Source organism: Gymnoscopelus braueri (genome assembly GCF_963280865.1).
Source record: "Gymnoscopelus braueri genome assembly, chromosome: 1".
Lineage (NCBI taxonomy): Eukaryota > Metazoa > Chordata > Actinopteri > Myctophiformes > Myctophidae > Gymnoscopelus > Gymnoscopelus braueri.
Window position 1 is genome coordinate 3,013,519 of NC_137603.1, and position 15,111 is coordinate 3,028,629.

At 39.9% G+C, this 15,111-nt stretch overlaps 1 protein-coding gene across 2 annotated transcripts in view; it reads right to left on the reverse strand.

The window, feature by feature from the left end:
* Positions 1-9,768: 9,768 nt before the first annotated feature.
* LOC308104642 (H-2 class II histocompatibility antigen, E-S beta chain-like) overlaps positions 9,769-15,111 on the reverse strand; it is a 99,114-nt gene continuing 93,771 nt past the window's right edge. For both annotated transcript variants that reach the window (XM_080455102.1, XM_080455103.1), the window contains exons 4-8: positions 14,870-15,086; positions 13,690-13,757; positions 13,064-13,177; positions 12,559-12,615; positions 9,769-11,602 (exon numbers count right to left, since the gene is read on the reverse strand). In XM_080455102.1, coding sequence (XP_080311228.1) covers positions 12,578-12,615; positions 13,064-13,177; positions 13,690-13,757; positions 14,870-15,086 — 437 coding nt within the window. In that variant the 3' untranslated portion in view covers positions 9,769-11,602; positions 12,559-12,577. The remainder of the gene's footprint in view (positions 11,603-12,558; positions 12,616-13,063; positions 13,178-13,689; positions 13,758-14,869; positions 15,087-15,111) is intronic.

Genomic DNA, 15,111 nt, shown 5'->3' on the forward strand with positions numbered 1-15,111 from the left:
TTTCATGGACTGTTCATAAATGCTCAGTCAACAGATAGCCAGTTTGATCCAGGGATAGCCAGTAGCTAAAATATCTGCTTCAAAACACTTTATTACTTGAAGATGTTTGTTTTGTATTAATATTTTTGGTATGTGAGTGATACAGCACTTTACTTTGGTACTTTACTTAGAGTTGAATTAAAACTCAAAAGTATTCAACCAGTGTGTGGACATTCTATTCAAAGTTTTCAATTGTTTATTGTTTGTTGTTTTCAGACACTATTTTGTAAGTGCAGTGTACATGAACCATTTAATGATTTAGAAATTGGTAACTCAGGAAAACATAGAATATATTAAAAAATAAGCATTAATATCGATCATTGCCATGAGGAAATAAAATAAAATTCCTTGATACCCATCATTCCCACAAAAAAATAAAAATAAAAATAAAATAAAATAAATTCCCTACCTACTCAGCCCTAAAATGACAGCCAACCGGAAACCACAGTTTTATTTTGTTAGGCCTTAGGGAATTTTAGCAAGATGTTTGGGCCATCTGTGAAAAAATGTACTACCAATAGCTTTCTTCACCAATGTGTTCTTATAGTTGTCAAGAATCACCTCTGAATTAATTGAAACCCAAATCCTCGTGGAAAATCCTGGAGAGCCAATCAAAGTTAAGAAGCCCAGAGGGCTTGGGTGAAAAATATGAAAAGAAATAAAAGTCTAAAATGAACATGTGAGGTGTCTAACTAGGGGTTTTCAGGGGTGCTGAATCCATTCCAACCATTATTTTTTAGTAAAAATGTCTCCCTGGCCATATAATATTGGTATATTGGTTATTGTTAAGCTGTAATGTATAGCACAGTGTATAATCAAGGTAGGGGATTGAGAAAAATAAGAAAATATTGCTAAACACTTGATAAGAGTGCACATGCTCAGTGGGATACACTGTTTGCATGTGGGGACCTAAGGAGCCCCGAGGGCTTGGGTGAAAAAAAACGGGAAAAATGAAAAGTCTAAAGGTGTCTAACTAGGGGTGCTGAATCTATTCCAACCATTAGTTTTGAGCAGAAAAACAACTCATTTTCCATAAGAACATATTATTATTACATATTGCAAGAAAAATGTAAAGTAAGAAATGTGCAGTATTGATGAAACCTGCCTGGTTGATGTTCTTGCATTCTCCATTACTCTTGCCACAATCAGATATACACTTGACCCCCTGCATTTTACAGCAGCACCTGTGTGTACTACAGTCTCCCTCACAGTTGCAGCTGATGAATTTCAGTAGATAGTCTGGGGCAATGGGGTCTGTGGTAGGGACTAGTGCATAGCCTTCTGCTCCCAGTTTCCACCCGTAGTCGAGGACATCCAGTGATGGACTTTGTAGCAGTAGCCAGTCTCTGGTTTGGAGATATGCTCGGAGAGAATGTTGTGCTGCAGCTGTTGTAGTCGGGGGCAGTTTCTCTGGTCTGATATTCCCAGCAGCAGCATGCTTGCTGAACATCTCAAATCTCAAGTCGCCCACCAGTCTTTTGGTGGTTTCCCGTGGTACATGAGTTTGAAGATTTCACAGCCGGCTGTGATGATGGCATCTTTCTGGGCTTGGATGTCAAGAAAAACGTCCATGGCCGTCTCTGCTTGGTCCGTCTTGCAGAGTTTACGTAGTATAGGTGGTTTGCCCAAACCAAAAAGTATCACAGCCCGAGAAGCTGGGTAAGAAGAGCAGATACTTCCTGTATTTCTCTGGGAGGGCCTCTTGGATCTTTGCAACATCGTAAGATACATTTTTTGCTGCTGTGATGAAGACGGAGTGGTCTGCTTTATGATGAATAAGCATAACCAGAATTTCCGTATCCTCAGCTCTCACCTTAACAGCGGACTCTCTTGCTTCATCTAGAGCTAAGTGTCTGCATCCTCGGAGCATTGCTGTACACGGATTCCATTACCACTGAATGTCTCAGCAAGTAGCAGGATGAGCTGGGCCTTGTTACTCTTGTTGTCAAGGAACTTTTCTCTAGGAATAATGTTTTGGATGTCTGGACGAATCTGGATGTCACAGCATGCATGCTTTGTATGTCTGACGTGATCATGCATACAGCAGCTGCAGCACAACATTCTCTCCGGGCATATCTCCAAACCAGAGACTGGCTACTGCTACAAAGTCCATCACTGGATGTCCTCGACTACGGGTGGAAACTGGGAGCAGAAGGCTATGCACTAGTCCCTACCACAGACCCCATTGCCCCAGACTATCTACTGAAATTCATCAGCTGCAACTGTGAGGGAGACTGTAGTACACACAGGTGCTGCTGTAAAATGCAGGGGGTCAAGTGTATATCTGCTTGTGGAAAGTGTAATGGAGAATGTAAGAACATCAACCAGACGAGAAAAGGAGTGAAGAAGATGAGGAGTTGGCTGAGTAAGACTGACACCAGGTTTCATCAATACTGCACATTTCTTACTTTACATTTTTCTTGTAATATGTAATAATAATATGTTCTTATGGAAAATGAGTTGTTTCTTTTACTCAAAACTAATGGTTGGAATAGATTCAGCACCCCTGAAAACCCCTAGTTCCACCTCACAAGTTAATTTTATACTTTTCATTTTTTTCGTTTTTTTTTTCACCCAAGCCCTCGGGGCTCCTTAGGTCCCCACATGCAGACAGTGTATCCCACTGAGCATGTGCACAGTAGGTGTACACTCTTATCAAGTGTTTAGCAATATTTTCTTATTTTATTTTTCAGAATAGAATCAATTCAACAACACCCCAATCCCCTACCATTGATTATACACTGTGCTATACGTTACAGCTTAAAGGGGTAGTTCACCCCCAAAATAACTTTTTTTCTATTGATTACTGACCATCTGGAGCCTTGAATTCATAGATATTTTTTTGTTTTTGTCACATTCCTAAGCCAATAATTTAATTATAATAAATGTGTCCCCATTGATTCCGGTAGGAGACACAAATGCATTTGTGTCTCCTACCGGAATCAATGGGGCTAAATTTATTATAATCAAATAATAAAGGAAGGAATGCGACAAAAACAAATAAATATCCATGAATTCAAGGCTCCATGGGGTGAGTAATCAATAGAAAAAAAGTTATTTGGGGGGTGAACTACCCCTTTAACAATAACCAATATACCAATATTATATGGCCAGGGAGACATTTTTACTCAAAAATAATGGTTGGAATGGATTCAGCACCCCTGAAAACCCCTAGTTAGACACCTCACATTTAGACTTTTATTTATTTTTTCATATTTTTCACCCAAGCCCTCTGGGCTTCTTAACTTTGATTGGCTCTCCAGGATTTTCCACGAGGATTTGGGTTTCAATTAATTCAGAGGTGATTCTAGACAACTATAAGAACACATTGGTGAAGAAAGCTATTGGTAGTAATTTTTTTCACAGATGGTCCAAACATCTTGCTAAAATTCCCTAACTAACACTTTTTTGAAAAAAGATCTTCCTCCTAGTATAACCATAATACCTGATGACTATGTTTTAGGGGGGGAAAAAAAATCACTGAACATCACGGCACCCCGTCTTTAAATAAATAGACCAGCGGTCGGCGAGATCGACAAGCCGATTGCTAGGCCCTTCTGACCCCCCTTCCGGTGCCTATGGCGTGTGCACCACAAGGCAACATGGCCAATTTGTTTAATCATCTTTAATCATCGGGATATTATCAATCATATATTTTGTCATGACTATTGCATAGTAAAATGTTCATATTGCGACAGCTCTACAACAGAACAGAAATATATTTAAGAAAGAGAGAGAACATTAAACGTACTGAGGTATGGATGGTCTTCAGGTTCCTGTTTAATAGAAATGGCACTGGCTGAGTCTGGAGAGTTCATCTTCACCTTTAGTCTGGACTCCACACACTTGTCTGAAATGAAGGAATAGAATAAGGACTTTAGGGTTCCATGGTTCTACTTCCCCTAAAACGGTGATCATTGGGTATTATTAATATATGAGGAAGAATGTTTTTCCAAAAATTGTACAGTAAGTGTTAAAATAATATTTTTCTGTGGAAAAAACCCACCAGTTCAAAAGATATAGGCCTATGGCCCTATGTCAAACGATCTATTGCTTGTATGCATATTATAGACATGATGCAAATTCAACTTTTTTGTTCTTCTTTTCAGCATTTAAAGCTGAATTAATATTCCCACTGCGTGTTTGCCGTTTTCGTAAAATTGTGATGTAACAATAAAGTTTACACACTATATAATTTGAAAAATAAGAAGAAAACCTTTTGTCAAACAGCAGACAGGTGAGTTTGGAGCTAAACTGTCAATTTGCAGCCCATGAACAAGACAGGGAGATCATTTCCAATTCCATGCATTACCTGGACGGTCATTCTAGGTCTGACACAATACAGCATGACAGATGTTTAGTTGGTAGAAGGATTCAAGGTGCATGAAGACATGGAGCTCTAACTTCACTTGACAATCACATTAACATTACAGACAGACTCTGTCTGACAGAGTAAAGATACTACTGGTGGTTTACAGGCCGTGACCCCCCAAGATAATCATATTTGAACTGAGGACCCCCCACCCTGATAAGGGTAGGAGTTGAGGATCTGCTATTGTGAAAATAGCAGATCTATAAGCTCGGCTATTTTCAAAACGTTTGCCTATTTCTTATATTATTTGACAATTTGGCCAATGTTTGACCAGTTTTTTATAGTACTTTGTTGATTACTTTTGATGCAGTAAATTATTTTCGAGGTATTAAAAAGGTCTTAAAAGTCCTAAAATTGTCACTTCACTGTCACCTGGGGACCCCCCAAAATCATGTGGGGACCCCCCTGGGGGTCCCGACCCACAGGTTTAGAACCACTGAACTATAGGGTTACAGTGACAATAGTGACGTCAACAACAACAAAACCATAGCCTGGTCCCAGGCTAACAAAACCATACATGTATTATTGCTGCTGCTATGGTCTGGAGCTATTGTTTGTGTTTATGATCACCTTATAACAACCTAACAGCTATTAAAGTAATTGGATTTATGTCCCAACTTAAACGATGCGTTAATAAAGACAAATAGATTAAACAAGACGTGATCCGTTCATCTAAAATGATACATAGATGTAGCCCTGAAACATGACAGTCATGGAACCGAGAGTTCCTGGTTCAGAGTGGTGTTCGATGTTTTTACATTGCCAACTCTCACATGTACATAAACGTTCAGAAGTGCTTTATACCCCTGAGCCACGGATGTTACAAGTTGATCCGTTCCACGATAAGTACCGTATCTCCCGTATTGTTCAATAAAAAGCATTTTAATCCGATCATCAGAGTGCAATACACCGCCCAACCGTTAGTGTCGCATGGTTGAAAGCATGGGAGAAAATTTGGAGAAAATGGCCGCCGATCGGATTAAAATGTTTTTTATTGAACAATACGGGAGATACGGGTACTTATCGCGGAACGGATCAACTTGTAACATCCGTGGCTCATGGGTCAGCACTTTATATTTGAAATGTGAACGTTTATGTACATGTGAGAGTTGTAAATGTAAAACAAATAGAACACCACTCTAAAGCAGGAACTCTCATGGCTAACATAGATGCAAAACAACCTGAATGAGTTGATCTTTATACCTGCTGTGTTTCAGTGGTTGAGCTGCTAACAAACGTCCTCCTGCTGCTTAACGACGACACTGTTTAGAAACGACACGTTTTACTTTTCTTTGCATTTGACTTTGATATAAATCTATGGTATTTTAAAGTGTCAACAACAGTCAGTCAACACACCATGCTGTTTCACTACTGCATTGTGGCACTAGAGCAGTGTTGCCAGGTTTTGTGAGAGAAATAAGCAACCAGGTATAGGAAAACAAGCCCAAAAGCAGGCCACATGAGCACTTTAAACCTATGTGATATATCTAGCCTATTTGAAAAGAGCCAATCTACAAGCTCACAACACGTTGTGACTGTGAGCTTGTAGATCTGATAGATCTGTTATCTTTGAAACATTTTATCAACACAAAGCTGGTGCGGAGGTCCCTGGCACAAAAAAACACAACTTTAATATTTACAAGAAACTTTACTTATAATAAAAGGACATGGCAACCCTGCTTTGTTGTTCTTCTTCTTGTTTAGGAAGTTGCGTCCGACTCCAATGAGCAGGCGCGCCGCCTACTGGGCAGGAGAAGAATAAGAAAATGTGGCACTACAGATTCAGAAACTTTTCAGACGTGACCCCCAAGATAATGACATTTGAAATGGGGACCCCTCACCCTGACAACTTAAGCACTTGGCATTGTAGGAGTTGAGGCATTTAGTTAGCATTACATACAATTAGTATCCCAACCTGAAAATGTAGCTATCTTCTATTTAATAGAGAGCTGGAGAGAGACACCTGGTACTGAACAAAAGTGCGTTTCAACCTTTTTCATGCCAAGGACCCCTAAATTGATATACATTTGGCCGCGGACCCCCATCTGAAAATGTTTTGTGCCAGGGACCCCCAGAAGCAAAGATTTGAGTTAAAAATGTTCGCTTATAAATATAAATATTCAAAGATATGCACAAATGTTCAAGATTTTTCAAAAATAGCAGATCTACAAGCTCATAGGCACTCGGTGCCTATGAGCTTGTAGATCTGCTATTTTTGAGAGTGTACAAATTGAACCAAAGAGTGTACAAATGAGAACCAAAGAGTGTACAAATGGAACCAAATGGACCCGTTAGGGTCCATTTGGTTCCATTTGTACACTCTCAGAGTTACAGACCCATAAGGGTCCATTTGGTGCCTAAACTATCATTTAGCTGGGGACCCCCTGGAACTCCCTCAAGGACCCCTGGGGGTCCCCGGACCCCATTTTGAGAACCAATGCTGTAGGGAGCGCAGTAGAGTAACTTTAAAAAAAATCTTCCTGTGAAACTTTTTATTTTCTGGCGAAAAAGTGTATTTTAGACGTGAGGTGGAGCGTGGAGGGCTTTGAGTGTTCCCACTAAGGAAAGTAAGAGGTCTTAGAGGACTTTATCGAAAAGAATGGAAACACGTAGCATTTAACTCACATGACTCTCGATGTTGCACCATAACGTAGTATTTGTATTATAATTGGTGTTTTCAGTGGGCCTGTATCATAAGTAGAAGTCACATTGCTTTTTAATACCTTTCCACATTTCCAAACCAAACATGTCTCCAAACATGCTCATGTTTCAATTGTAGGCCTACCAATAAATATATTTGTATTTTTTGATAAATAAATACATACGAATGGATGAATGAATGCCAACGTATGTTCATGAACATGTTCTATAAAGTACACATTAAGATAAGATCTTAATAAGATCATCTCATGATACTCATCTACATTAAGTTTGAATGTGTGCCATTTGCTGCTCCAGTAATTCACATTTTGCACTTATTCTCTGATGCTTTGTTTCCTCATATGTAACAGTTAACATTGAAGTGAATGGAGCAGAAAATCTTCGCATCGCGTTATCTCCTGCTTCCTTTGTGATAAACAAAACATTTAAAAAGTTTAAAAAAAAAAAAAAAAGCCCTGAGCCATGCAGAGAAAAACGAGAAATCTCGTCAACTTTATTCAACTTTAATAACTTACATGCTCAGGTGGGCAAAACAGGGAAGAACTGGTTTGGACCCAATTGTCTATAAGTTAATATGGTTCATGAATAGGACTATTTCCAGACATGCTGATTGAAAGAGATTGTAGTGAAACGCAGTGAGCTGGGATTGAACCCGAGGCTCCCACTAGTCAGTCCGACGTGTTACCAGTCATGCCAATAGGGCGGAGACCGATTGGCAGGTCTGTTGCAGACTAGCTCTTGGCTAATTTGACTGTGGGGGCTACAAAGGGTTTCACAGCCTCTGCACAACCAGCAGCCCAATGGCCACCAGACATTATGTATAAAACATGTTTTTGACCCAAAAAAAAGTGTTCAAAAGTATTTAATGTCAGAGACGTGCAGAGAATGTTACAGGTGGAGGGGCTAAAACTGAACTGAACTTTTGTTTTGACATTTCTAGACAGATTTAGAGGAATGTCTAATTTTCAATTAACATCCCAGCAAGCACAATGACGTCATGATGACGCCCGGTCATCACCCCGGTGACGTTCAGGAATAGGCCAGATCACAGCCCATATGGGGATGATCTTTACGTCATTTACAGGACGTCATCACCGGGACATCATATGGACATTTGGACAGCAATTTTGGGTGATGAGAAATGTGTTTAGATGACGTCCTGGAAGTGACGTTTTTGTGGTCAGGATACATTTTGGTTGAATTCAGGTGATATTCTGGGCCAGATCTGACTTGTCTTGGTTTGACTTGATCTAGCCCCAATCTAGCACGTCGCTTAACACCTACACTGCAAGTCACACAATGGACAATTGATATGCATCTAGGCTTATTCCTATGTTAATTCGCTAGGTGTGAGTCGGGAGCCTTTGAAAACTTTGTTGAGGTGCGAATTTAAAGTAGTTTTAAATCTATGCGTGTGCCTGTGTGTGCTCCTGGTCAAATAGGTTCCGGCACGGCGTGCTAGGCCGTCCAGTGAGCATTGCACCCCTGATCTCAACACATGCTATCCTTTTAAACTCCGAGCGAGCGAGCAAGAGAAACTAAAGGCTCTGCAGAACCAAAAAGCATGTGGGCCTGATGGCATCCTAAATGAGATGTTAAAATATACCAACAGACAATGTAAATTGGCCACCCTAAAACTATTCACCTTGGTACTAAGTGTGGGTCACTAACCTGAAAGCTGGAGTGAAGGGTTGATCACACCCATTTTCAAGTCCCAACAACTACAGAGGCATCTTTGTAAGTAGTAACCTGGGGTTAGGTAAGTTATCTGGCAGCATTTTAAATTCTAGAATTATAGATTTCCTCACAGAGCACAATATCTTAAGCAAAAGTCAGATTGGATTCCTCCCAAATTATAGAACAGCTGAATGTTTACCACACACACACACACACACACACACACACACACACACACACACACACACACACACACACACACACACACACACACACACACACACACACACACACAGACACACACACACACACACACACACACACACACACACACACAAAACAAAGGAACGATTCATGCATGCTTTGTCGATTTCCAGAAAGCTTTCGACTCAGTCTGGCATGAGGGTTTACTTTTTAAATGAATAGAAGGTGGTATAGGGGGAAAAGTCCTTTGAGGTAATTAAATCCATATGTAACCACCCTGGCCAAAATAGGGGTTACTAAAATCATAAATACTACTGACTACGCCAGTTGGATTTAAACCAACAAGCCAATTGCCAGAGTATATACACAATCCCTGCTAGAGAAAATACATTGCAAAAATAGGTAAAATGTGATTTTTTTCTCCGTTTATTTTTTAACATTGAAGTGAATGGAGCAGAAAATCTTCGCATCGCGTTATCTCCTGCTTCCTTTGTGATAAACAAAACATTTAAAAAGTACAAAAAAAAAAAAAAATAGCCCTGAGCCATGCAGAGAAAAACGAGAAATCTCGTCAATGGCAGGAAAAGAGTTAAGGCTCAACATTAAAAGGAGGTTCGTTTAACAGCGCTTTGGAAACTGGGTAGGAGGCTCAGCAATGACACCATGACGTTGCAAAAGTTGACATTTTATTCAAATTAAATTATTAAAAAAGATTATGCCACTGCAATACTACTGGTCAATAGAACACATCTCCCCAAGCATTGTCCAGAGCAGATAAGCCACAGCAGTGGTAATTAACTCATAGGTTAGTCGTTTCACTGCACTGCAAAAGAGCACACACACATATTAGTTCACTATGCTCACAGAAGGCATCAAATAGGAGTTCAAATGGACCATTATTATATAAATACAGTGGGTTTAAAACATACAACTACATACCATGTACACAAAACAATTTGACTGCATTAAATAGCTTAATACATTGACACACATTTCAAAACAACCTGACATTACGCGCAAATAATAAAAACATCCTTACCACAGGGCGAGCAGAGTGGAGCGCACCTTAATGGCAGAATTCTGCCCCACAAGCTACACACTCCATTGTTAGCCCCATTTAAAAGTAGCAATAACTATAAATGAACTATTACATTTACCATGGGTGACGCTGGATCACACCATAGAGGTATAATATAACTAGAGGGCGGATTGCCCCGCCCCCAGCTATCATTTCAATGAATGTGCTCAGTGGCGTTTTGAAGCACCCGGAAACCTGCCGGAAGTAGAATTATTGGTTCGATTTTGTATCCCCATAGAGTTATGAGCATGCGCACTAGTGTCCTTTTTGCGTTCTACGGCAGCCCGTGTGTCAAGGATTGAACGCGAGATATTTATTAAATACACTCGAGATGCATATTTATATGTAAATGCATATGTATGTATGTATAATATGTTTACATATTTATATGTATAAATATAAATATCTGTCAGTATGTTTTGCGCGTGCATGTATTTCTCCCCGCCTGCAGTTCCAGCTTTGGCCACTGGGGTGGCAGCTTCAATGTTTCTCAGCAACTCTGGGGGCTTGGATCACACTCTGCCCGCCTGTGCAAAATCTGCAAACAAATCTGTTTTTGAATGACAACTTCCTGCTTTTAAAAGGCCAACCAGACCATGATTGGACAGCAGTCGGATTGGTTCACCAATCATGATCCATCCTCAGCTCTACACACACACCACAGGGGGAATACATCCACACGGCGTAGTGTCATCAGTGGGTCGTACCTAGGGGGGTGGAGTCGGCTCGGGGGAAAACACAGATTTCCCCCAACTGGTATAGACAGAGGGATGTGGGGTTTTCAAACTCATATGCTGTAAAAGTATACCAATTTAAAAAGCAGGTGTCATGTCTTGTCAGATCACAGGCACAGAACCTTGTTGCCACTCGACAAGGAACGCTAAATTAGCAAATTAAAAAAGAGTCCGATTGGAATGTTGTCCTGACTGGACAGAGGATCCAACACAACACAATGGCCCGAGGTTATCTGCTTTAATCGCCTGGTAAGAGACACTATTACATTTTATATAGATATGATCAATTAAACTTATCATAATATCAAAAAGCAAAAGCCATTCATTCATCAATGATGTTTATAACACGTTTTAGTGAATTCCAAGTACAGGAGACATCGACGCCATTACAGTTTGGAAACGCAGTTCAACATGCAGCGATTTACACACAAAACAAGCCAAACCCGGCTATCCTCGTTTAAAACCTACAGAAAACACAATTGTAAATCTGGCAATGAACACGGAGCTAAAGCAGTGTGTAAATCCTGCATGATATTAAATGGCGCACTTCGCCAAATGATAATGGCGCCAGTACGTGCCGTTCCGACGTTCCGTGCCGTCGAACTGGGCGAAACACCGGGAAAAGACAGAGTCTGCGCACTAATTCTCGTTAGCCTTGGCTAGCTAATTAGCATTTTTAATTGTGTAAAGGACACATTTGTGAAAAAGGTTGATGATGTCATCATTTTGCTGTTGTTATTAGTATTTAAAAGCTGAATGGACACACATGTATTTACTCCTCTCTCCACCAGGGGGCAGCGATGACTCTCTGCTTCTCTGAAAACACACCCAGGTGTTCTGTGAAAAGACAATAAACCACTAACAATCAGAATGTATTAACTGTGTGAACATGTTAACACTTTAGAATAACCTTCCCTTATAAAATTAAATGAATCATTCCCAAATGATTAGTTAATGTGTTATTTATAGCTTGTTAAATGTGTGTTAATGGTTAATGCTTTAACGATTATTTATAAAACTATGCTATTAATAGTTAATAGATCATGAACAAGTTATTAGCAGGCCTAAACTACTTAAAAACCTAAACCTCCCAGCACCTTCCCTGCAGAATGGACTGAGAAACAACTCAGTCCATTCAAACAACATTTGACCAATACTTTGTCAATAGTGTATCTTAGTAGGAAGGGCAGCTCAGTTGGTAGAACAATCTCCTTTGGACCACAAGTTTCTGTCTTTGATCCTGCTAGTGATGGAATGATCAGTGTTTTCAATTAACTGAATCATTGGGTTCAGTTCACTGAAATGTTGTGTTCAATGAACTGAATCATTGGGTTCAGTTAACTGAAATGTTGTGTTCAAATGATTGGTTCAGAATTTGGCTGCATTGTGTCGTCTCTTCACTTCCTAACTGAGTCACCTGAACGTCCTCTCAGGCTATGGGATCTAAACTCCTGCGTCATGTAAAACATTTTTATATTTGATTGATGATGAATGGTCCAAACTACACAGTTCACCCCCCCCCCCATCTGACCACATTGACATCAGTGGTGTGTGATACAACAAATCATTTGTTTATTACATTTGATTATTAGATTCATTATTATAAGAAATGAAGCAGAAGACACATGATAATGTGAATTCACGCGACCAGGAAGGTTTACCAGGCTAGTTGTTTCACTTCTTACGCAAGCATGTTGTTTTGTGTATGTTTTCTAGTTTTATACACTTTTATACATTAAAACTGTATGAATGTATATGTAAAAAGGTTTAGTAAAAAGAAAGAGGAAGTGAACCTGGGTGTGTGGGAGGAGTCTAAAGATCGTCATTGGCTGTCGGCACCAGAATACGACCTGATAGAAGAAGAAGAGAGACAGTTAAAACAGACACACAAATAAATCCTATGTACTGTATTGTGTGTATTTCTCCATAAAATGCATAAATGTACACACAACACAATAACACAACAACACAACAACATTAGGGTTCAGTCATCAGGGTCACATGTTGCATCAGAACTAATGTGAACATTTGACTCTTATTTAAGACTAAATGTGACAACATTGAACACACTTTGACCTCTAACTAGGTCGTCTAAACTGGTCTAAACTGGTTAAGGTTCTAAACCAATATAAACCAGTTTAGGTTGTGGCTTTACATTATGTGTTTGTTTAGTCTGTTTGTTTGTTTGCATTTATGTGAGGGTTCCACATGTCATGTGATCCTCTGTTGATCTGACCTAATTTCTTCCACTGGTAGTAGATTAATTAATGAAACATGTTAATTAAACATGCTAATCACCTTGTTTCTTCCACTGGTAGTAGATGAATCCAGACAGGAACAAGACCAGACCCAGAACCAGACCTGATGCTCCCATGGCCACCTTGTTCTTCACTGACTCTGGCATGGAGTCATCTGACAATAAAAATATTATATGAATGATATTATATTATATTATATTATATTATATTATATTATATTATATTATATTATATTATATTATATTATATTATAAATTCTATAAATTCTATAAATGTCTTTATACCTGCAGCCATTAGTAAACAAAGATGATGTACCTCATCTAGACAAGACACTTAAGCTCTAAGTAGGTGAGGCTCCTGTCATGACCTTCTTATTAGAATGGTTACTTTTTTAGGATGTTTTAATGTATTTGTATTGATTCTTATTTCTGGTGTCTGTATTATTATTGTGTCTTGTTTTTAATTGGATTGCTGTGTTTCCTTTCTGCAAAACAAATGTACAACTTCAGGTACAAAAAGAGAAGAATCCTTGAACCCTTAAAACAGAGTGCAGTGTAACACATTACAGTAGATTACAGTAGAATACAGTAGAATACAGTAGATTACAGTAGAATATAGTAGAATGCAGTAGATTACAGTAGAATAGAGTAGATTACAGTAACTGACCCCAGTCCATCTTGATAGGCGCGGTCAGGCTGGGATGTTCCACCATGCATGTGATCTTCTCTCCTGATCTGTAACACACACACACACACACACACACACACACACACACACACACACACACACACACACACACACACACACACACACACACAGTTTTTCTGATGATGATCCTCTTCAAAAAGCACAGCATGTTTTCTATCTGATGAGGATGATCAGTACCTACGCACAGGTGCCCCCTCTGCACCACGGTGCTGGGGGGGGGGGGGGGGGTTAGGGCACCGAGGGGGCACCCAAAATGAGCCATGCCGCTCATAATAACTAAACGATGAACTATTATATTTAAATGTAAGATTAAAAACACAACTACAATTAGGCACCATATCACTAGACCGTTATAGGCATTAAGATAAGCTTATACTGATATTTTCTCCACCTAAAATAATCATGACATGCGTGCATCCTCAAGTTGAATGTGTGTCCATGTGGATCTGCTCAGAGCTGAAGCGGCCCCTCCTCCCCGCCCGGTCTGGCAGTGAGTGAGCAGCTGTTAATTAGCACTAATATTAGGACAGATTGTGAAAGTAGCCGATCTACACACTGAAACGCGCCGCGCTTCGACACATTGATCCGTTGATCTTTGTTATTATTTAGTTTCTTGGAGGAAAAAAAAAGGTTTGACTATTTTTGTGTAGGAGCGTGAATGCCCCGCTGGGCTCTCCTCCGCTCTAGTGTTTATTGTGTATTCTACTATTCCCTCCCCATTGCAGAAAAAATAGGAAGGCAAGAGGCAGAAGAAACTTAGTAACGAGATATGCACGTTATAGCGTATTCCTGTGTGTGTATTCATGTATAGCACACTCGCTCGCGGGTCTCTGTGTGCGTTCGTCATGCTTGTACGATGACGAGCTTGCTGCGTAGTTGTGTCTGGAGTGTGTGTGTGTGTGTGTGTGTGTGTGTGTGTGTGTGTGTGTGTGTGTGTGTGTGTGACTTAATATTAGCCTACCAATTAATGGGCAATTTTCAGCAAGTGAGTAACACTTGTTTTGTTTTTAAAGAATATATGTATAGGTGTCTATTAGGTGTGTATTTCTATGTATGGGTGTCTGTTAGGTGTGTATTTCTATGTACAGGTGTCTATTAGGTGTGTATTTCTATGTATAGGTGTCTGTTAGGTGTGTACCTGGGTGTGTACTCCAGGTAGGAGTGGTACTGGTAGTACCAGTCTCCATCAGACAGCTCGTCAGTAGAGGAGAGAACAGAGGTCAAAGGTTCTTGACCTATCCACCAGGTCACCAGGATCACTTTAGGATAGAAGTCGTAGCTGCTGCACCTCAGCATGTGAGTGTGTTCACCACGACGAGGGGGAGTCTCTGACTTCAGACTCACTTTGGGCTCCACTGGATAAATAAGATTATTATTATT